Below are 22596 nucleotides of genomic sequence, written 5' to 3' on the forward strand. Positions count from 1 at the left end.
ATTTATCTAGCCATTTAAAGTAAACAAGCCATAAAGTAACAATATTAACATACTAGTACTATTGAGTTTTAATTATATAGGTGTTTTAGTGTAGCATGAGAACCCTATTGTAGTTTTATATTTCTAATAAGAATATTCTTTTATATAGGTGTTAGTGTAGCATGATATGGTTTTTTACTACTATAATACTCTCTCCGTCCCGGGTTAGCCGCACGTTTAATTTTTGGCACGGAGATTAAGGAATGATTGTATAGCAAAGTCAACAAAAACGGTTGTTGGTGATAATTTTTACTAAAAATGGAAAAAGTGCAAATAACTTGAGACGCTCAGAAAGGAAAATACTGCAAGTAATACGGGACGGATGTGTATTAGAAAACATGTTTTGTGCGAAAAGATGTAGTACAATTGATTGATATTGAAGTTCGAGCAGAATGTTTGAATTTAAGATATGTAAAAAAATATTAAATTATTAAAACTTGATTGACTAAGAGCCTCCACGTCCAAAGAAAAAAATTAAGTGGTCTTCCACATCACCGTGGCACCATGAGGTGGTGTGTCCAACTAGACATGCAATTATTTAGGAAACATTCATTATACTATTATAAAAAAAATGCATATTCTAAATATGGATTGCCAATATATTTTCAGCTCTATATATATTTCATATTTATATATTCACATACTATAATACCAATATTACATATGTACCGCAATAAGTAACGTGGCCATATCATATGCTACTAGACTACCGACACATGATATGCAAGAACATCAAACAATATAATTAAATCTCATCATTTTATAACAAATTATATGAAAATCTCTCCATTTTATTATTTACCACAAAGTCACAGACACATGCATATAAATAATGCCAGTTAATGCAATAGTTTTCGGAACACTATATATAATTGTTTTTAAATAATTGTATGATCTTTTCTTGGTTGCAGTGAATAATTGAATTTTTTGCGGAACGTAAAATTCATTGTATTCTTTTCATATTTTTTCTTTATCACTCTGGGGGAGCAAAAAACATTCAATTTATTCACCCACTTTATTCGAAGCAATAAGTTTGTTTTTGTGTTCCTCCATTTGTTATTAATTAAATTATGGAGCGGTGGGCGTATAATTAACAATTTACTTATAAACCGTTATGTAAATCAATAAATTATTAATGAGTAAACAAGTTAATTCTTCCTTCTTCTTCTTTTTATTTTTAACATTCTTTATGTAAATATTAGAACTCAATTGCCAACGAACTATTATATTAATAAAAACTATAGATTGATAGTAGTAATTTTGTAACTAAAAGAATATATTTAAAAATGATGAATATACCCACTACATATGATGCAATAAATTTATAGTAGTATTTATTTAGATACGTAAAGCATGCATTATATGCGTATATCTAATATGTTGCCTCGATATATTATTGTAGTACACTATTAAATACCGTATGTGCAAAATTTCGTGTCAAAGATTCCGTCCCAAAAATAATAAACCATCAAATCTATGCACTTATTTATACAATAAGGGGCAAGTAGCAATAATGTTAATTTCTTCATTCCTAAATCTTATTAAATCAACCTTGTGCCTATTCCTTAAAATTAATTGCTTTGATTTTTCCAATTCAACGCAATTTTAGCCATAGTAGTAAAAAACAAGAAATGGTCAACTTTTTCGATTAAAAGTTAAAACTATTCCATTCAAAATCCACCGAGAAATGGTCCATTATTTACCGTCAATAATCAAAGATATCGAACGAGTTTTCAAATTTCCATATGATAAGAAGACCATAGCAATCAATGTGAAGAAGAAATATTACCCTACAGAAATCACTGTGAATATTGACTATTACTAGTTCGTAATATAATGCTTCATTTTACTAATATAATTTTTTATATTGTCATTTCTTTTAATTTATATCTCAAAAGTTTATTTTTTTCATTCTACATATATGCACCTCACACTCCATTAAAACATTGCACACTATATTATAAAAAAGGAGTAGTTCTATTTCACTGATATTTATTTAACACAAGTTAAAATCGAAACGCAATTAAAACGGGACATTTTACAATATTTGGAAAAAAGTAATAAATGAGGCGTTAATTTGGTTAACTAGTTGAGGAAATGAAACGCGTTATTATAAGAGCCAAATTTGGGCGGAGAAATGTAAGAAGCGTGAATTGTCATCTCCGTTAAATATCGTTTCTTATTTTGCTTCATTGTCTCTCTCAGATCCAATCTCTCTCTCATTGCATTCATTGCAAACAATCCGAAGATGCAATTGGCGCATTAGAACTGCACGATTAAGTTCCCAATTGGCGGAATTCGTCGGTGTTGTTTGCCGCCGGCTGATTTCGTAGCTGAAGGAGTCGGTTTTGTTGATCAATTCAGCACAATCAATGTGAGATTATTACACGGCGCCATTGCTCCCGCTTTTTTTCCGTTGCGTGTGGCGGATCTATAGAGTATTGTGCGTTGTCACAGACTCGTTGCGAGGTTTCAATTGAGGTAGCTGGAGAGTGAGAAAGAGAATCGGAGATGGAGGTAGAGAAAAAATCCGCGGTGTCGGATATGGGTGCGTGGGCTATGAACGTTGTCAGCTCCGTTGGAATCATTATGGCGAACAAGCAGCTCATGTCATCCAATGGATATGCTTTTAAATTCGGTTAGTTTGTTTCATTTTTAATCACGCTAGATCTTTTGCATTTCAGCCTTTTAATGAATCCATGGAGAATAGTACCTTTTAATCATATAGCATCAGATTGAATGATTCAAATGGATATGCTTTTTAGTTATGTTAGTGTTATATGTAATTATGAGGTAATTCGTGTGTTTCATCTCTTCTTCTTACCTACTATGAAAGCTCTATTTTTGTGCCAATCGATCTTCAGATTGAATTATTCTGATCTTCAGATTAAATGTCTTCATAAATGTCAGATATAACTAATATCCAAAAGGCATTTCAAATTTCAGTTCATTTATAACTTTATATTTACCAATACCTTTTACTTATTGCAGCGACAACATTGACTGGTTTCCACTTTGCTGTGACTGCGATTGTTGGCATGATATCAAATGCAATGGGCTTGTCCACATCAAAGCACGTGCCATTTTGGGAACTTCTTTGGTTCTCAGTTGTGGCTAATATGTCTATCACAGGGATGAATTTGAGCCTCATGCTGAACTCAGTTGGATTTTACCAGGTATGGTTCTATAACATTCAAAATATATGTCTATACTTGTGTAGGGTATGGTATAATTTCCGGTGTTGCTTGCCCAAATGTCTTATACTAATTGGAACTACCCCTCCCCCTCCCCCTCCCCTCCCTTCTTCAGTGGTGAAGGTTGAAATGACTTCCTACCTCAGCACATTAACTGGCAACCAGTTGTTATACATCTCACATGATTTTGAGATGCATTGTTTTTGCATGTCCTTTTTTGTATATGCGCATCATATTACTGGATTGAGCATATATACTTTTAAACTTCTACTTCAAAATTTTCTCGTTGGGTAGTTTCTGGTTTGAATATATATTAAACAATTGTATTTAAAGAATTATGACTGGACACTCGCTGATGCTCAGGACCTGCCAAACATGCAGGAAAATACTTAATTGTCTAAGAGAAAAGATATTCAGGATCTAATTTATTTTGTATTATCAAAATCACATACTGTATCAGTTTTGTTGCAAACTTGCTACATCTAACAATGCAAGGATTACACATTTTTATTGTATTTTACTATTAAGTAAGTCTGTTAAACTAATTGTGTTGTAATTCTTGTTTTTGCTGTAGATTTCGAAACTGAGCATGATTCCAGTGGTCTGTATAATGGAATGGATGCTTCACAATAAGCAGTATTCAAGAGAAGTTAAATTGTCTGTGGTAATTGTAGTTATAGGTGTGGGTGTTTGCACTGTGACGGACGTAAAGGTGAATGCCAAAGGATTTCTGTGTGCTTGTGTTGCAGTTGTTGCAACATCGTTACAGCAAATTGTGAGTGAACTTCTTTTGATTCCCTTTTCTCCTCTTGTGATGGCTTAGAGTTTGTCAGATTTTAATGCCCAATAGGAGAGAAGTAAAATCCTTTTGCTTTTACTTGTTGTTGCTGCCTCTATATTTGTATGGAGTACTAGATAATAAGTAGTATAGTTTACTTTGATTTAACTGTATAGCACCTTTAGATCCTTAAAATTTTAAAATTTGGTCCAAAGTATTTATCCAGCTCTATTGGCATGGGGCCTCCCAAGTAAACATACACATTTTAATTTTGTTTCTGCTTCATGCTTTTGGTTGTTATTCTAGTTTCCTCCACTGTTTGGAAGCTTTAGCAGTTTAGCTTAGCCATTACCTGAAGAAGCTCTAATTGAGTACACTTCTGTGACATAGAATTATATTTTCTCATAAAGGCAAACCAAGATGTAGCGTACCACTATCATTCAAATCCTTGGCTCTGTGTTTTCTAACTCTGTATTGAAACCCATTGATCATTTTTTCAATGTTACTTGGATATTAGAAATCCATTGTTTGTTGCCTAAATTTGTGCTCATGGATTATTGATCGGATTATTATTGTCGGACCTCGGTGCAGTCAATAGGTTCTCTGCAGAAGAAGTACTCTATTGGTTCCTTCGAATTATTGAGCAAAACAACTCCAATCCAAGCTGGCTCTCTTCTTGTGCTGGGTCCCGTCGTTGACTACTACCTTTCAGGAAGTTTGGTTTTCGACTATAATTTTGGTGGTGGAGTCATCGTAAGCACTCTTCTCCTCACCCCAATTACAATCTATATCGTAGCACTGGTCTTTAACCTACACAAACTATCTTCTTTCTTAATGAACACGGGATGGCGTATACGTGCAGATGTTTATACTTCTGTCGTGTTCTCTGGCCGTGTTCTGCAACGTGAGCCAGTACTTGTGCATCGGACGTTTTTCAGCTGTTTCCTTTCAAGTGTTGGGTCACATGAAAACAGTGTGCGTCCTTATTTTGGGATGGGTATTGTTCGACTCCCAACTGACTTTCAAGAACATCATGGGGATGCTCGTAGCCGTGGTGGGCATGATAGTTTATAGCTGGGCAATGGAGCTCGAAAAGCAGGTGCATGCCAAGACGCTACCCCATGCCAAGAATAGCTTGACAGAAGAGGAATTCAGATTGCTGGAGAGAATAAACTCGGGTGCTGCTAAGGATCCGGAGACTGGTGGAACGAAGACTGGAATCAAGGGATAGCCATCGGGGCTCGTTGTTGGAATCGGGCCTAGTTTGTGTAGGGTGTCGTGGAATCCCATTTTTACTGTTTATGCAAGACGCTATTCATTTGTTAGACCCCACATATGATTCAGGAAATTCGAGGTTAGGTAAGTTGATTGAAGAAGAGGAGAGAATTTATTTGTTTTGGTTTTTCCATAATTTGTCGAGGTTTGAATGGAATCGAGAATTTCTCAACTGATTTTTGCATAGTATTTATATAGAGTTTTGATTTCAAATGGTTCTCTCTATTATAGGGTGCTTTTGATTGGTATGAGAGTATAGTGCAAGAAAACTAGATAGAGATAGTGTTTTCGAGCCGAAAGTAAGATAGTGTCAAGATAGTCTTTTTAAAATATTGTTTGATACACAAATTAGTTTTGTAGATATAAAATTGTAAGGACAAAAGTACCCTTATATATTCAATTTCTTTTATACGGAGTACATCTTAATTGTATATTTTTTAATTAATTTAATTATATAATTGATTAATTAAATAAATTGAATGACTCACGATTGATTGGTAAATATTAGGTATTATTAATTACAACAAAATTGATTTGATTATTCTTCATTAAGGCACATAATTAAAGCTTACTTATATACATCTTCTTCTCTAAATCCAAACAATTTCATCCTAGATCATATTCCAAATATCATAAAAAAAATAAAGAAGATTTGTAAGACAACACAAACCCATAGAATTTTGTCGATAGAACATACAACAAATCGAGAGGCTCCCTCCCCAATCCACGAGAAATCGATGAGTTGCGAAAAACAAAAAACTAATGTGGTTAGAAAAATCTTCATCTACGGTGGATGAAGAAATCTTCTACAGGCGGAGTAAAAAATCTGTCGACGGGCAAGAAACTACAATCAAACAGCTGCGAGCCTTCGAAATCGTTTGATTCTCGTCACTTCCCATACGAAGAACACAAGAGAGGCTCAAATCAACAAAATCAGTCACAGGGCGGTGGATGTGTCTGACAGCAGCTCGCAAAAGCAACACCACTACTACTGCCGGGGAGAGAAGATGGAAGCACTATGGTCTTCTTGATAGAGTAGAGAGAGGGTGAGAGGAAGAGGGAATTACAGAATAGAGATATGGTAAAGTTGAGTTGCAGAAGAGAGAGAAAATAGGAGTGAAAGTGGGTGAGAGAAGAATGTTGCAGAGAGAGAAAGGAGGGCAATTATGACTATAATGAACAAAAGGCTTATTATTGGAGGATTTTAGTGATATAGTATATTACCAAATTTCTGGATAGTCCACCGCGCCGAGACGGGCTTTTCACTTTTTTTCGGGCTCAGAGATATAGATATCATACCAACCAAAGACTACATAGAACCTAGAAAACATGCCATATCTATGGCTATCATACCAATCAAACACGCCAGGCATGCATGAATGAATCATTCAGATTCATAGCAAAGATTTCCTTAACATGTTGTATTCAGGTTGGGCTTATATTTATCGGAGCATGTTGGCTTGATAATAGCCAGGCATGCACAATTATGTCTTAACATGTCATGTTTGGTTTTGAATTAATCGGATATCGACTCAACATGGACGATTATTATTGTTCACTCTCTATCATGCTTCTTATCTCATTAAAAAATATAAAGAGTATGCATGAAATTACATCTTTCTATTTTTAAATACTAATGGGGTATATTTTATTAGGGCATACTATGGTCAATAAGTGAAATTCTGTCAAAATCAAAACAAATTCTCAGCCCTTGATCCATTGGATCCTTAGATTGGATGACTGTGATAAGTTACATTATTAGATTAAAATGATATACATTATTTTACTAAAATAATACTCCCTCCGTCTCACTTTAGGAGGTCACAATGTACACAAGACTCTTCTCTTCTCTATATTATTTTCTCTCTTACTTTACCATTTCTCCACTTTAACTATTTATTATGATTTTTATAAAACGAGTGTGTAAAAGTGACCGGGACTCCTAAAGTGGGACGGAAGGAGTACATTATTAGACTAATAATCTATATTATTATTTATTAACACGTGTTATTAATTGAGGATTAGATCCCAAGATCCAATAAACTAATTTTGAACATTATTTAACTTATAAATCTAAATACGTACCATATTTTATGTTTGCAATTGAAAAATGCAAGTTTAAATATTTCAGATAAAGCAAGGAGGCATACAAAAAGTCGTTTAGTCAACAGGGGTTGAGGTGAAGACAACGACCCCCGAGCTCGATTCCATTATTTCCATATCTCTTCCTGCATAATTCGTCACCACATCCTTCAGTTTGTTTTTCTTTACAATTTCCACACCGCCATTTCATTTGTACGGATAGTAATTTTCAGTGATTTCATCGGACAATTGCTTAGTTAGCGTGATTGTTGATCGGAGGAAATTGGAGTATCGAACAAGATGGTGAAGGAGACCGAATACTACGATGTGTTGGGTGTGAGCCCCACAGCCACCGAGGCCGAGATTAAGAAGGCTTATTATGTCAAGGTGTGTTTGATTTTGATTTTCAGCCGTGCCCTAGCTTTCTAGGACTAAATTTGGGGGAATATGGTTTTTCAATTCAGTCTGAAACCGTTGCTATGATTTACTTTTGTGCATGATTTTGAGTCGAAATTTGGAATCGGAGTGTGGGGTTATCAATTTGGGGGATTTTATGTTTCTAACTGGTGTTGGATGAAAATGCTTGTTGTAGGCTAGGCAAGTTCACCCGGACAAAAATCCAAACGATCCTAATGCAGCACACAAATTTCAGGTGAGCTGATTGAATTTTCCAAGTTTTTATCTTGTTGTTTTGTTGAAATGCTCACCTATTAGTCTTATAATAATATGAGCGGATCTTTCTTTTGTACTTTTCCCTCAGATTTTGGGTGAAGCTTATCAAGTTCTGAGTGACACGTCACAGAGACAAGCTTATGATGCTCATGGGAAATCCGGAATTTCGACGTAAGTTTAGTTTGAGTTACTTCATGCATTTAGATAAATGATGGTTTGTACTAGGTGTTTGCTCATCCCTTTGTGATAATATTCTCTGTCAATCCTTTCAGAGATTCAATTATCGATCCTGCTGCAATCTTTGCCATGCTTTTTGGAAGCGAGCTTTTTGAGGAATACATTGGCCAGCTTGCCATGGCATCAATGGCTTCTATGGATGTTTTCACAGAAGGAGAGGAATTGGATACTAAAAAGTTGCAGGAAAAAATGCGGGTACTATTTTATTTAGACAAAATTCTGCCGCGAGTGTTGATGGGGTTACATGTGCTAATTCTATAGTTTCTTGTTTCTATATTGAACCAGTTTCATCAGATTATTTCTCTAAATTACATCTATGGAGTATTATTTTGTGGTTCATTTGGGTGGCAAAAAACATGTTGGTGCAAAAACTGAGGAGTTTTGTCTAAGAATGTTGACTTTTGATTCCTACAAAACTGTGAGTCATTTTTGTCCTTTCAAAATACTTACCGTTGAGGTGGGAAGCATCATTCCAGTCTACTGTTAAAGAATATCATCGTGTACTTATAGACTTAAGAGTGATGGTTTTTTCTCTCCTTAGTAATCCAGTTTCTGCTTAAACAGCTTAATTGGTATTTTATGTTGTGTAAGTAGTTGGAGCTTGTTTGTCCCTTTTGTCTACAAAAGGCACCAGGGCCATGATAAATCCAGATTCTCAACTTTGATTTGTGTAGTTGACCTAGTTTTAGGATTTTGACAAGTTTTGACACAAAGAAACAAAGTATTATGTTATTGTTAAATAATTTATGACTTCCAGGCATCCCTTTCATTATGGAGATTGGACACTTAGTTATTGATGTACAAGTTCGTTGTTGGTGCAAAAGTCCTCTATATCGGTTTTCTGTTTAGCTAAATCTCCTTTTCAGCCAAGTTTTGAATTTCCTTTTGAATTTAGAGTGTCCAAAAGGAAAGGGAAGAGAAGCTTGCTGGCATACTCAAGGATAGACTCAACGTGTATGTCCAAGGAAATAAAGAGGAATTCATGCGCCATGCTGAGGCTGAAGTATCGAGGCTTTCTAATGCCGGTGAGAATTCCTTTCCAATTTCCTTTATTTTCATTGTCTTGTAACCTGTCTTCTGCTATCTTTTCTCTTGGGGAGCTACAAACTCGCATATTGCTGACGCAATGTTCTAAACAGCTTATGGTGTGGATATGCTGAACACTATTGGCTATATATATTCAAGGCAGGCAGCAAAAGAGCTTGGGAAGAAGGTGATGTACCTTGGCGTACCATTTGTTGCTGAGTGGTTCCGCAATAAAGGACACTTTATCAAATCCCAAGTAACAGCTGCAACAGGTTAGCTTAAACTCATCTAATTCCGTAAGCTGCTTTGTTTGGTCTTATACTCAAATTAATCACTTGTCCACTTCTCATCTAGTCTGTCCAGATCAAATTCATGCGTTTTGAACTGCATTACTCTAATTACAATTTTAGACACTTTTGGACAACCATCTGTTTGTTGTTTTGTGATGGGTCAAGCAAACAAAACTCTAGGCACATACGTAAGAACTTGTGTAGACAACAAACCTCATCTGCCTCTCTCTTTTGTCATGTGTAGTTTATTCACGGTCACAGCTACACATGGACCGAAAGAGGCCCCGAGAAATAAGATATGATTACTTAGATTCCTTAAAACGCGAGCTTAAAAGTGCAGGGTAACTTTTGTTAATTTTGGCTATATCATAGGAGCGGCATGATTAGCTAGATTCCTTAATACGCGATCATAAATTGTGTCTTGCTTTTTTCCTACAAAACCCATGACATGATTTTATATCTGTTATTGCCTCAGGTGCGATTGCTTTAATTCAACTGCAAGAAGACATGAAAAAACAGCTCAGTGCTGAAGGGAATTACACGGAGGAAGAACTCGAGGCATATATGCAATCGCACAAGCAGTTGATGATCGACTCACTTTGGAAGCTCAATGTGGCCGATATAGAAGCGACCCTTTCTCGTGTTTGCCAGATGGTTAGCCAACAGCTGTTGTTTCTTTTGAATCTTGACTTTAACTGCTTCACAGCAAATTTCTTTCTATTTATCGATGAATTTATGCCCTCAGGTTCTACAAGAAAACAATGCCAAGAAAGAGGAGCTCCGTATGCGTGCAAAGGGTTTGAAAACTCTTGGCAAGATATTCCAGGTAATTGAGAGGCCACCCTAACGCTCATCAACTTGCATATATAAGTTTCTATTTCATATATATTTTGCTCGAATTGTTTTTAGAGGGTGAAACCAGCTAACGGCAGTAACAGTGCGCCAACCGATCCTGCAAGCCAGAAACTATTTGGAAGTGAGCCAAGTCATAGCAATGCTCCTTCAAGCACATCTGCTAGATCAGTAAACGATGATAATGTCTCTACAACCACAGTATAACTTTGTCTCGACCCTCCCTATTTCCCCTAAGAAACTAAACAACGATATAAATCTAAATAATTTGTTCATTCCTGTCATTTCATGTCTTGCCTAATGACTATTTTATCGAACTATACAGAGCCCGTATGTGGAGGCTCCCCAGAATGCCGGAGGCCCGTACAATAACTTTCCAAGGCCAGCTGCTCCACCTGGTGTTCACAGACAACCATAAGCATGCATCACAGATTGGAGAGCATTTGCTGTTGTATTATTGTGGTATATGTTTGCTAGCCTAGTGATCAACTAGTGTATATCATTATTATTTATTATCATTACAGTATGTATGAATCAAGTACCACACTTGATTTGTGCTTATTTTATGTATGAATCAAGTATCATTATTTGTGCTTATTTTATGTAATTTTATCCAAAACAAAGTATGTTAGTAGAAAAGTTATGCTCCTCAGATTCATCACATTTTTATGCCTACATTTTTTTCACTGAACTAATTATTCGCAGTCTTTGGTGTGGCAAATTTGAATGCCATTCAATTAAAATGCAAGAAGCTAAATAAACGTAACAAATGATGTGCCCGAATGAGTACATATATATATGACGCATATATATATGACCAGTCAAGAGACCTCAAACAAGTTCAAACTAAAGAGCACAATTATTCGAGAAAGACGAGCTATTCTGCATTCATGAGTGAGTAAGAAGACGGAGGAAGTTGCAGCGGTGAAGGAGATATTAAACCCCGTTAAGGGTGACAACGACTCTGCGAGGAGTAGCTTCATCGCGGTGCTCACATAGCCAGATACCCTGACAAAAAGACAACTCAAGCATACATTTTAGAACACCCACCTCTGCAAATAACTTCCAAATCGCAATAATTTGGTTTTGATAAGGGAGAGGGCCGAAAACTCAGCAGTGTCCTAAGATAACCTTCTGGGAGCATAAAAACAGCATCCAACTTCGAAAATTAAATCATTCTTTTCAGGAAATATACTTATTTCCAATGCCTCATACTAAAATAATTTTAGTAACCCAACCATAAAACCGAGTAAAATTCAGATGTCATCACATCTTTCAATTACATTAGTGAAATTATATCACATTCGCAGATAACATAATCAGACTGCTTCTTAGATAAGGTTAAGCTTTTCATTGTGGAGGTTAACGAAAATACCTGCCAAGTTCCCATATTCAGTTGTCCATCTGATATAGGGATCCTGCATAAGTAGGATATAAGAAGGAATGGTGGTTAGTCAATTCAATTTGGCCGACAATAATAAGCTGCAACATAATTTAAAATCAGATGGTTGAAACTCGCACGTGAGGGAGCAGCCAAACATAGATGACTTGATGTGTGCCGGCATGTCATCCGGACCTGCAACATCACACAAGGTTAACTACCTATCCGTTTGTTATCAAGTTCAAGAATCTAGATTCTACTTTACTTTTAGGTTTTTCATGATTATACTTTACATCCAACTCTATATTTGTTGTTGGTTTAATACTCTGTCTTAAATCATTAAAGCAGTGAAAAACTAGCTCACATTATGACTCCTATTTTCTGTGTTTGACAATATATCAAAGTTAATACTACCTGTAGCAATTAAAAACTTAATTCTTTTCTAAGAAGCTCGGAACAACTCCCAGCAAAGAAGTTTTACGATGATTCCACGACCATATGGTCAAGCCTTCTTTACCTACTCTAGAAACCTCTTAAATCTCTGATTCTATCAGTTCCCATCCCCATAGCCAGCAAGCAACTCAAGTTGACGTAATCTGTGGTTGGCATAAGGAGGATTGGCAGCAAGAGGATCTTTTACACGTATGACCTCTATATAAACTAGATAATCAGATCATCACACAGAGCTATAATGCAAGCATAGACAGCACTAGTTCTCCAAAGGAAATGCAGTTTCAAAGAGAAGAGATAAATTAATATCTGCCTTTTTTATGTCCTAATCATATCTGTTAAAAATAAGAATGAAAATGGACCGCACCTTCCAAAGTATGCTTCCATGGTGCGGACCTCCCCTGAGATGAAAATTTTAATGTGTGAATATCATCCTCTAACAAGATATGCCAAGCATGCTGTAATAATGGAGTGCTCATTTCAGTTGGAAGAAGAAGGCAGAAGAAGGAAGCTCGGCTTTGAGCTGGAACTAGCCGAGAAGGGAGTTCGGTTTTTGAGCCGAGAAGGGAGTTCGGTTTTGAGCCGAGAAGGGAGTTCGGTCTTGAGCCGAGAAGGAAGAAGCAACCTAGAGAAACTAGCCGTTGGAGCAGCAGTTAGTTAGCTGAGATGTAGCGGTTATTCTTCTTGTTTTCTTAATTCTTGTTGTAGTTAGTTAGTAGCAGTTGCTACTTGATTGTAGAGCTTTAAATAGCTCATAAACCGTGTATGTAGTTAGTAGTTTAATCAATAAAGAGTTTTCCAGTTTCTCTCCAAGATTATCATCTTCAATACTCAAAGTGTGAGTGTGTGTGTTTCTGCATTGTGTGATCTCATACAACAGTGAGTGTGTGTGTGATCTTCTTGAGTGTGTGAAAGCCTTGTGTGTGTAAATCCCAACAGTGGCGCCGTCTGTGGGAAGGGATATTGAAGCTGATTTGCAGAGGATCAAACGGTTTCAGAGATGGCAGCAAGGCTTGATGCAGAAAAGTTCTCAGGCAAGAATGATTATAGCCTGTGGAAGATGAAGATGAAGGCGATTTTGATTCAACAAGGCTTGGCCGCAGTTCTTGCAAAACCAGAGGAGAAAGGAAAGGCTCCAGTGCTTGATGATAAAGCTCAGGCAAAGATGGAGGAGATGCAGCTCAAGGCACATTCTGCAGTGATTCTGTGCCTTGGAGATAAGGTCTTGAGGGATGTTCAAGAAGCCAAGACTGCGGTGGAGATCTTGGACAAGTTGGATGAAGTTTACTTGGCCAAATCCTTGGCTAACCGGCTGTATCTCAAGAAGAGGCTGTATGCCTATAGTTTTTCTGGAGATAGGTCCATCATTGAGCAGCTAGAGGAGTTCAACAAGATCATTGATGACCTGGGATCTGTTGATGTCAAGATTTCAGATGAGGATAAGGCCATTCTCACATTGAATGCCTTGCCTAGCTCGTATGACCAGTTAAGTGATGCAATTATCTATGGAAGAGATAAACCTATCACCTATGCAGAAGTCTATTCAGCCTTGATGGCCAAAGAACTCCAGAAGACAGCCAACAGAGGCTCTGCAAGCTCCAATGTTCAAGCTGCAGAGGCCTTGAATGTGAAGAAGTTCAAGAAGCAGAACTTCAAGAAGAAGTTTGAGGGCCCTAAACCCTCAAGTTCTGATGCTCAGAAGGAAACCAGAGCTTGCTATTGGTGCAAGAAACCTGGACATTTGAAGAAAGATTGTCATGCATGGAAGAGAAAGATGGCCTCTGAGGGACACAACCAATCTGATTGTGTGGAGAGTGCTGATCCCCCTGCTCAACTTATGAATATTAGTGACAGTGGGGTCAGTCACAGGTGGATAATGGACTCGGGGTGCAGCTTCCATATGTGCCCCAATAGAAGCTGGTTTCATGATCTTCAAGAAGCATCGGGTACGGTTGTTCTTGGAAATAATCATACTTGTCAGATAAAAGGGATAGGGAAGGTGAAGCTAAGCCTACAAGATGGCTCTGTGAAGATCCTGACTGGGGTGAGGTATATTCCAGAAGTGAAGAGGAACCTCATCTCATTGGGAATGCTGGAGCAGAGGGGGTTCACTATATTAATGAGTCAAGGAAAATTGTTTGTGAAATCTGGAGATGCAGTGATGATGGAGGCTGACAGAGAGCATATTCTCTATTATTTGAAGGCTAAGGCTGTTGATGGAGAAAGCAATGCTGTGTCAGATGATTCCCTAATGCTATGGCACAAGAGGCTGGGCCATCCAGCAGAAGGAAGCTTGAAAGAACTCATCAAGAAGGGCCTGATCTCTGGAGATTTCAACAAGATGGACCCCTGTGAGCAGTGTATACTTGGAAAAGCAAAGAAGGCACCCTATCCTACAGGTATTCACTCTTCTACAGCCCCTTTAGACTACATACATAGTGATCTTTGGGGGCCTTCACCGGTGTGTTCAATTGGTGGAGGAAAGTATTATCTAGCTATCATTGATGACTATACAAGGAAGTTGTGGGTATATATTCTTAAGGAAAAATCTGAAACACTCACTAAGTTCAAGATATGGTGTAAGGAGGTGGAGCTAGAGAAAGGAAGGAGTGTTAAATGTTTAAGAACTGACAATGGCTTGGAATTCTTGTCTGCTGAATTTGATATATTTTGCAAAGAGAAGGGTATGAAGAGGCACCGTACTGTTCCTGGTAATCCCCAGCAAAATGGTGTTGTGGAGAGGATGAATAGGACTATCCTAGAGAGGGTGAGGTGCCTGCTTCTTGGTTCTGGTTTGAACAGCAGGTTCTGGGGAGAGGCGGTGTATACAGCAGCCTATCTCATCAATAAATGCCCATCTACTGCCCTGAAATCTGAAACTCCTGATTACATGTGGTATGGAGCTCATAGTGACTACTCAAAATACAAGGTGTTTGGGTGTGCAGCCTATGCTCATGCTAGGCAAAGTAAGCTTGAAGCTAGGGCTCTGAAATGTATCTTGCTGGGATATCAGAGGGGTGTTAAGGGGTATAGGCTCTGGTGTATTGAGCCTGGTAGGCAGAAGGTGGTGGTGAGTAGGGATGTGGTGTTCTTGGAGGATCAGATGCCCTACTTGAAAGATAAGCTGGACTCCAGTGACTCCAGTGAAGTTGAGAGTGATTTCTTCAAGGTGGAGCCTATGGGAGTTGGCCTAGGAGCAGGTGGAGTCACTGACTCAGAAAATGAACCTGATCCAGAGGGTGATGGTGCTCCAGCTCAAGGTAGAAGAAATGATGAGCCCACAGCAGATCCTACCAGAGAGTACCAGATTGCAAGAGATAGGGGAAGGAGAAATGCAAAGCCTCCTGAGAAATTTGCAGATATGGTCTATTATGCACTGTGTGCTGCTGAGAGTATTGATATTGCTGATCCTCTCACCTATAAAGAGGCCATGAGAAGCAAAGACAGAGAGAGATGGATAGAGGCCATGAATGAAGAAATATAGTCTTTACTCAAGAACAAAACCTGGATTTTGGTGGACAAATCCAAGCTGAATACAGATGGAAAGGAGAGGAAGCTGATCAGTTGCAAGTGGTTGTTTAAAAAGAAGGTAGAGACCACTAATAAAGACAGAATCAGGTTCAAAGCAAGGCTGGTGGCAAGGGGATTTACACAGCAAGAAGGAGTTGACTTCAATGAGGTGTTTGCTCCGGTTGTTAAGCACACTTCTATTAGGATTTTGTTGGCTGTGGTGAATCAGCTAGATTGGGAATTGCAGCAGCTTGATGTGAAGACTGTCTTCCTAAATGGAGACCTAGAGGAGACTATCTTCATGGATCAGCCAGAGGGCTATGTGAAGAGTGGTGAAGAAAGCAAGGTGTGCTTGCTACAAAAGAGTCTTTATGGTCTTAAGCAAAGTCCTAGACAGTGGAACAAGAAGTTTGATGCACAAATGAAGAAGATTGGCTTCATTAGATCAGAGTTTGATGATTGCATCTACATCAAGAGGAAGGGCAAAACACCTATTGCCTATCTATTGCTCTATGTGGATGATATGCTACTTGCAGGACCTTCTATGACAGAAATTCAGCAAGTCAAGGAGGATTTGAAGTCTAGCTTTGAAATGAAGGATCTAGGAGAGTCAAGGAAGATCCTAGGCATACACATTCAGAGAGACAGAGGCTGCAAGAAGCTGTGGATGCTTCAAACTGACTATATTGAGAAAGTTTTGCAGAGATTCAAAATGGAAAATGCAAAAGTTGCATCAACTCCTCTGTCCCAGAGTTTTAAGCTTTCAAAGGAGCAGACCCCTAAATCTAAGCAAGAGGCTGAGGAGATGAGTCTATTCCTTATGCTAGTGTGGTTGGAAGTGTTATGTATACTATGATCTGTACCAGACCAGATCTGGCACATGCTATCTCAGTGACTAGCAGATACATGGCTGACCCGGGGAAGGAGCATTGGAATGCTCTTAAGTGGATATTGAGGTACATGAAGTCAACCAGTGGCTGGGGAATTGTCTTCAATGGCTGGGAAGGTGAATCTGAGGAGGTTGTGCAGGGCTATTGTGATGCAGACTATACTGCAAACCTGGACAACAGAAAGTCCCAAACAGGTTATCTTTTCACCATGTTTGGAACTGTAATCAGCTGGAAATCAGGTTTGCAAAGTGTTGTTGCTCTCTCAACAACAGAATCAGAGTATATAGCTCTCACTGCAGCTGTACAGGAGAGCTTTTGGATTCAGGGAGTGATTTCTGACTTTGGTTTTGACCAAAAGACAATGGTGATTCATTGTGACAGCAGCTCAGCTATGTGCTTGGCTAAACATCCGGGTTTTCATGAAAGGAGCAAGCACATAGACATAAAGTTGCATTTTATTAGAGATGAGATTGAGAAGGGGAGAGTGAAGGTGATTAAGATTAACACCTTGCACAATCCGGCTGACATGCTAACAAAGTCTCTAGGTAGAGACAAGTTTGATCATTGCAAGAAGTTGATCAATGTTTGTGCAAGAACTGAGATGAGCCCTCAGGTGGAGAATTGTAATAATGGAGTGCTCATTTCAGTTGGAAGAAGAAGGCAGAAGAAGGAAGCTCGGCTTTGAGCTGGAACTAGCCGAGAAGGGAGTTCGGTTTTTGAGCCGAGAAGGGAGTTCGGTTTTGAGCCGAGAAGGGAGTTCGGTCTTGAGCCGAGAAGGAAGAAGCAACCTAGAGAAACTAGCCGTTGGAGCAGCAGTTAGTTAGCTGAGATGTAGCGGTTATTCTTCTTGTTTTCTTGATTCTTGTTGTAGTTAGTTAGTAGCAGTTGCTACTTGATTGTAGAGCTTTAAATAGCTCATAAACCGTGTATGTAGTTAGTAGTTTAATCAATAAAGAGTTTTCCAGTTTCTCTCCAAGATTATCATCTTCAATACTCAAAGTGTGAGTGTGTGTGTTTCTGCATTGTGTGATCTCATACAACAGTGAGTGTGTGTGTGATCTTCTTGAGTGTGTGAAAGCCTTGTGTGTGTAAATCCCAACACATGCTCAACCATGGAAAAAGAAAACCTACTTCAGGAACTACTTTGTTCAAAAATGTCTCTGTGTCATCACGAACATCCGAGTCATAGTTCTCGTTTATAGTCAAAGAAGCACTTGTGTGCTGCACTGTTATTAGCAGATGGATTGAAATGGTTAAAAGGTTAGGATGAGCCAGTTTCTTTTAAAAAAACATGTTACAGTAGTAAAACTACACCAAATGAGTCCGAACAGGCAGAACTCACGAAAAAAATGTGCAAGACCACACTTAAACCCTGATAGATCCTGCCCAATCTCCTTCAAAATCTGAGAAAAAACAAAAGGTAGTGAAGCAAAAACAGAATCATAATGCAAAATTAATGGGAGAAGTCATCTTCATTGTGGACTAGTGTAAGTCAGTAACAAAACAAGCCAATTTCCTCCCTTAATTAAACAGGAAAGGCATTTAGTGATACCAAAATTTGCTTTGAGGTGTTGAGGACAACATGAAAAACATTAGAAAAGGGAAAGTATATTTGATAATACTATCCTAGATATGTCGTGATAATACTATCCTAGAAAAGGGAAAGTATATTTGATAATACTATCCGTGATAAGAGGCCTCGGAGAAGTCTTCTTGGTAATAAGCCCTAGCTGGGAATGGCCAATCCTAATTGGTGTGGATGGCTGGATGTACACAATTTTTTGCCTCAGTTTTAGAAATGAAGTTCTCCACAGAGTTATAGTGAAGTAACAAGAAATTCTGATTGAATTGAAATTTATTCCTAGTAAAAGCAGATATGAAATTCAATCAAGCAACCAATGGAATCAATCGTTTCGTGGTGAATCAAATACAGACAGAAAAATTAAGACCTTGGAGGTGATGAGATGGCAGCCTCGCCTCTGGGCGGGAATGGTGATGGTCTTCTGCGCCCATTTCGGCGCCGTTCCAACAGAAGGTGGCGACGGTGATGCTGTAGCCATTTGAATCTGCCGGAATTTCACACGAGTAGACTGCAGCTGCCGCTTCTTGACTGCTTGCGTCGTCGGGAAGTTGTAGGAGAGGAATTTCGCTGCCGTTGCCGGAATCACTGAGGAAATGGGCCGCGGCACCGGTGGCGGTTGGACTACAGCTGCCGCTTGCATTTGCGAATTTCAGATTAAATATAAAATCTCTTAGTAAAGTAGGATCGATAAATTCAGCGCTAATTGTCTGCAGAGAACTGTAGCTAAGAAACCTCTCAATTAGTATTACAAAATATCTCGATATAGGTATATTTAAGAATAAATTAGGAACTTCTGTTCCAGAAATATTATTTCGTCGCTTTCAAAGTAATAGACTAATAGTATATTGACTATTCCTTCTAATAATTATTTAACTATAACTTTTTTATTAAGATTTCGAATTTATATTAATTAATTAAATTTATAATAATATAAGACAAGTTATTAATCGAGAAAATAATAATAATAATAATAGTAATAATAATAATAACTTGTTGTTGTTGTTCTTCATATTATTATAAATTTATAATGAGAATAAATCTTCAAAAATTCATGTAGCATATAAATCTTCAAAAATTCATGTTGTTCTTAAAATAATACTACTAATTCCGTTTTATAATATGTGAAGCTACGAGAAGAGGAGAGATAAAGTAGTTGATTTTTTTTTGAAAAAATCAAGTGACAAAATGAATATTTATCCGAGCACTCGATCATAATGGTACATGAAACTAAATGGATCACAACACAAACAAAAAAAAGATGATAACAATATCACTGCAATATAAATGCCTATCCATAAAATGGTCAAGCAAGTTGATACAAATCGGTCGCCAAAGACGATCCAAATCTAATTTTTCAATACGCAGCTGCAAAACACTACACAGAAGTTGGACTACATTGCACCATCAATTTCGAAAACCCGACATCTTCAGACAAGTCTAGCTCCTACCATGAAAAACAACACGATGCGAGTATGTATTAGAGGTTATATGATGAAACACCATAAGGTGTCGGAATGGATAAAGCAGTGCAGCTATGACAAGTTATGGATAGCGAACTTCTCTGGATAGTCAGTATAAAAATCCAACAGAACATCAACTTCCGATCACCCTCGAAAAAATCTAAACACATAGACTTAAAAGTATAATAATAGTACTAACCATTTATATACCAGTACATCCTCATTTTGTTGCTTGAGCAATCATATTGCTTATGGAGCTAGCTTGCTCCTTGGCTGCCTCCACCAGAGAATCCTGTAAAAACAATTGGTTATAAGTTTGTTAGTAGGCTACGGAGTTTATAATGGAAATCTTTCATAAGATTTCAAGTTTACGTACTTGTGTATCTATTAGGCGTGCCACTGTCTTCTTACTCGACTCTTGAAGTTCACCAGCAATCAGGATTTCATCTAATATATAATACGCCTGCCATTGCAGTCAACCTAGAGCGTTACAATGAGATAGAGTGACCACATAGTTGGCTGCGTTAAGTGTAAACATTTTGCATATAATATACACTGTATATTACACCATAAAGAAGAAAAGTAAAGAAATAGAATGAAACAAAATTATTGCATCATGAAAATAAAAAGAGCAGTTAGTAGGACATGACTTCTACTCCAATTAGAAATGAACAAGCAATAAAATATAGGGGCTCGAGTCCCACTGAGAGCACGGAGTAGTTTTCTCACCATGTCATAACGTACTTTATGGGGATGTTGTTTCCTGACTTATTTGGTTGTTGGGCTTTATTTGATCCAATGCAGATATATGATTGAATCTCTATATTAGCTAATATCTATAAATCCCGAAAAATACAGGAAGTCTGTGGAATCAGACCAAAACCTGTGCCCTGGGCAACTGTGAAAGAAGCGCCTATGGCCTTAGGCAAGGCAAAAAGCAAAAGCTAGGCCTTAGTCTGTAAGAACACATACATAGAAGGATTGAACGCACTACTTTTTCACACTTCTAGTCATGGAAGCCACAATAGCCATTGAAATTTTCAAGACAAGAACTATTAGTGTGAACTGTGAACTACCAAGACAAAAACGAGAATACGACAAGAAAGGGAGACAAGAGTGAGGAGGCAATGCCATTAGTTAGTACCTTCCAGGATACAAACATATTTTGGACAGATGGAAATTCCCAAACATCTCACAGTTCACACCAAACATATTTTGGACAGATGGAAAATCCCAAACATTTCAAAAACAATTGAGCAACTATCTACATACCTTATGGAAATTAAAGATCAAGTCCAGCTCACAGACCTAAGAATACAGAAAAGTAACATGTTGAACCTCATATGAAAAGGTAACTAAAATCTTAAAGTAAACGGTTGCTTCAGTTTGAGCCTTACACTTCCAAAGTAGCGATCTAGTATCTCAACAAAATGATGGATAATTTCGAGGACCTCCAATTCATTATCATCCTGGTCAATGCACATGCAGAAATAAAGGCTAGCGTACCTGCAAAATAAGCAGTTCAATGCAGAAGAATTAGCCGTGCATATTATACAAGTAAGGGGCAACATGAATCATATTAAAAAATGTTGGACAGGTTTAGACAGAATAAAAAATGTATACTACCTTTTGTAAACAACTTTGTATCCCCTCCATTCAACAAAGTTACACAGCTTAGGGGCTCTAGTGAGAATCATACGGCTAAGCTCCCGGATAACCTTTACCAGGTAGAACTCCTCGTTAATTTTAAAGAGATTGTGAATTAACAACATAGCTTGAATGAATAACAAGCAAATTAAATTTGAAAAATAAAATCCTGTATCAATTCTATGTTTTCAATATTTCCCATCATATTATAAGTCAAAGGATGACGCAACTAACTCTAAGCAAGAAAAGGGTTAATGATGAGATGAGAATGAACTTCTTCTTACGCATAGATCAATAGTAAAGACATATACCTTTGTCCTTTCCTTTTGAGAATATGGTGAGTACCATTTTGTCAACCTCACTTTCCCTTGTCTGCTAATTAGAAGAACAAAGTGAATCTGAAATGATGGAGAAGCTTTAGTTGCTTATCTATAGTACAAAAGCTTGCTCACAAACTAGAAAACAATAGGAGAAATTGAGTTTCTATCGGCATATGGACTAGGTACACAAAACATGGTCAAGCTAGTAATTTAGTTACATAGAAAATGGCATAGCGTCCATCTATGGATTGCACAAGGCACAGAGCTTAAATGACCTACATAGGTGCCATGTTACACTGCACACAACATGGCTACTGACTGATCTCGTCATTCTACCTACATAAATCCTGGTTGATGAATTCTATAGTTGGAATGGTATCTGTTGACAGCTTGCTAAATGGAGTACGTTGTAAGAGCAAAAATTTCATACTCTACTTATGAAAACTGAAAGTGCCTCGAATTCATGTCAATTTATTGATATCCGGTAAATTAACCCCAGCGGCACCAATAAATAGAGCAGATGCAGAAATGAAGCTAACAAACTAGCCAACACAGCTAACATGTACGCATTGGAATTCATAAAGCCCGATTAAATCATAATTAGAGAAATTGAGAGAAGACCTAATCAACTAATCAGATCACGTAGGTGAAAAGAAAGAAATCACCAATTATTTCATACACAAATACACGTATGAGAATGAATAAATGTGAAATCTCGCTTAGAGGAAGTGGAGAATCGGAAAAAGGCAGGGATAGAAAAGAATACCATGGCGGGGGTGGAAAGTCGTCGGAGTTTCAATCGGAGGTCTGATCCAAATGCCTCAGCTGTTCACAACTTCACAACCGTCTTCTTTTTTCAGATTTCATTTCTATGTACGTATGCTTATTCGGAATTTGTTGGTCGAAAGAAA

General features: G+C 37.7%; 4 protein-coding genes across 5 annotated transcripts; 2 read left to right on the top strand and 2 right to left on the bottom strand.

Moving 5' to 3' along the window:
* The first annotated feature begins 2200 nt into the window (after positions 1–2200).
* LOC121809894 (UDP-rhamnose/UDP-galactose transporter 3-like) lies at positions 2201–5499 on the top strand. The gene is made up of 5 exons (XM_042210738.1): positions 2201–2677; positions 3031–3215; positions 3808–4008; positions 4603–4764; positions 4874–5499. The coding sequence occupies exons 1-5, from the start codon at positions 2551–2553 to the stop codon at positions 5240–5242; spliced, it is 1044 nt and encodes a 347-aa protein (XP_042066672.1). The 5' UTR covers positions 2201–2550; the 3' UTR covers positions 5243–5499.
* A 1937-nt stretch (positions 5500–7436) lies between these two features.
* Positions 7437–11106, top strand: LOC121806512 (chaperone protein dnaJ 10-like). Its single transcript, XM_042206571.1, has 10 exons — positions 7437–7755; positions 7961–8020; positions 8129–8211; positions 8313–8472; positions 9173–9302; positions 9417–9575; positions 10069–10247; positions 10339–10419; positions 10503–10646; positions 10771–11106. Exons 1-10 carry the CDS (start codon positions 7669–7671, stop codon positions 10861–10863), a joined length of 1176 nt encoding a protein of 391 aa, XP_042062505.1. The 5' UTR covers positions 7437–7668; the 3' UTR covers positions 10864–11106.
* A 114-nt stretch (positions 11107–11220) lies between these two features.
* Positions 11221–19010, bottom strand: LOC121806513 (UPF0047 protein YjbQ-like). Its single transcript, XM_042206572.1, has 7 exons — positions 18626–19010; positions 18019–18079; positions 17808–17902; positions 12644–12677; positions 11967–12021; positions 11821–11863; positions 11221–11453 (listed from the first exon to the last, which is right to left on the bottom strand). The coding sequence occupies exons 1-7, from the start codon at positions 18896–18898 to the stop codon at positions 11382–11384; spliced, it is 633 nt and encodes a 210-aa protein (XP_042062506.1). The 5' UTR covers positions 18899–19010; the 3' UTR covers positions 11221–11381.
* A 494-nt stretch (positions 19011–19504) lies between these two features.
* On the bottom strand, positions 19505–22582 carry LOC121806514 (AP-1 complex subunit sigma-2-like). 2 transcript variants are annotated; one of them, XM_042206574.1, is made up of 8 exons: positions 22452–22582; positions 21677–21763; positions 21345–21436; positions 21116–21224; positions 20991–21026; positions 20095–20181; positions 19918–20010; positions 19505–19702 (listed from the first exon to the last, which is right to left on the bottom strand). In XM_042206574.1, the coding sequence occupies exons 1-7, from the start codon at positions 22452–22454 to the stop codon at positions 19939–19941; spliced, it is 486 nt and encodes a 161-aa protein (XP_042062508.1). In that variant the 5' UTR covers positions 22455–22582; the 3' UTR covers positions 19505–19702; positions 19918–19938. The 2 variants fall into 2 exon arrangements, with proteins under 2 accessions (XP_042062508.1, XP_042062509.1); XM_042206575.1 differs by lacking the exon at positions 20095–20181.
* Between the last annotated feature and the right edge of the window lie 14 nt (positions 22583–22596).

Source organism: Salvia splendens, chromosome 6 (genome assembly GCF_004379255.2).
Source record: "Salvia splendens isolate huo1 chromosome 6, SspV2, whole genome shotgun sequence".
Taxonomy (NCBI): domain Eukaryota; kingdom Viridiplantae; phylum Streptophyta; class Magnoliopsida; order Lamiales; family Lamiaceae; genus Salvia; species Salvia splendens.

Coding starts and splice junctions, on each gene's coding strand:
- LOC121809894 (XM_042210738.1), top strand. CDS start 2,551: ATGGAGGTAGAGAAAAAATCCGCGGTGTCGGATATGGGTGCGTGGGCT. Junction 2,678..3,030: donor TGGATATGCTTTTAAATTCG/GTTAGTTTGTTT, acceptor TACTTATTGCAG/CGACAACATTGACTGGTTTC. Junction 3,216..3,807: donor ACTCAGTTGGATTTTACCAG/GTATGGTTCTAT, acceptor TTTTTGCTGTAG/ATTTCGAAACTGAGCATGAT.
- LOC121806512 (XM_042206571.1), top strand. CDS start 7,669: ATGGTGAAGGAGACCGAATACTACGATGTGTTGGGTGTGAGCCCCACA. Junction 8,212..8,312: donor GGGAAATCCGGAATTTCGAC/GTAAGTTTAGTT, acceptor CAATCCTTTCAG/AGATTCAATTATCGATCCTG. Junction 9,576..10,068: donor CCAAGTAACAGCTGCAACAG/GTTAGCTTAAAC, acceptor TTATTGCCTCAG/GTGCGATTGCTTTAATTCAA.
- LOC121806513 (XM_042206572.1), bottom strand. CDS start 18,898: ATGCAAGCGGCAGCTGTAGTCCAACCGCCACCGGTGCCGCGGCCCATT. Junction 18,080..18,625: donor GCCATCTCATCACCTCCAAG/GTCTTAATTTTT, acceptor GTTTTTTCTCAG/ATTTTGAAGGAGATTGGGCA. Junction 17,903..18,018: donor TGGTCTTGCACATTTTTTTC/GTGAGTTCTGCC, acceptor TGCTAATAACAG/TGCAGCACACAAGTGCTTCT.
- LOC121806514 (XM_042206574.1), bottom strand. Junction 21,027..21,115: donor TAGATCGCTACTTTGGAAGT/GTAAGGCTCAAA, acceptor CTGTATTCTTAG/GTCTGTGAGCTGGACTTGAT. Junction 20,182..20,990: donor TGATCTTTAATTTCCATAAG/GTATGTAGATAG, acceptor CTGCAATGGCAG/GCGTATTATATATTAGATGA.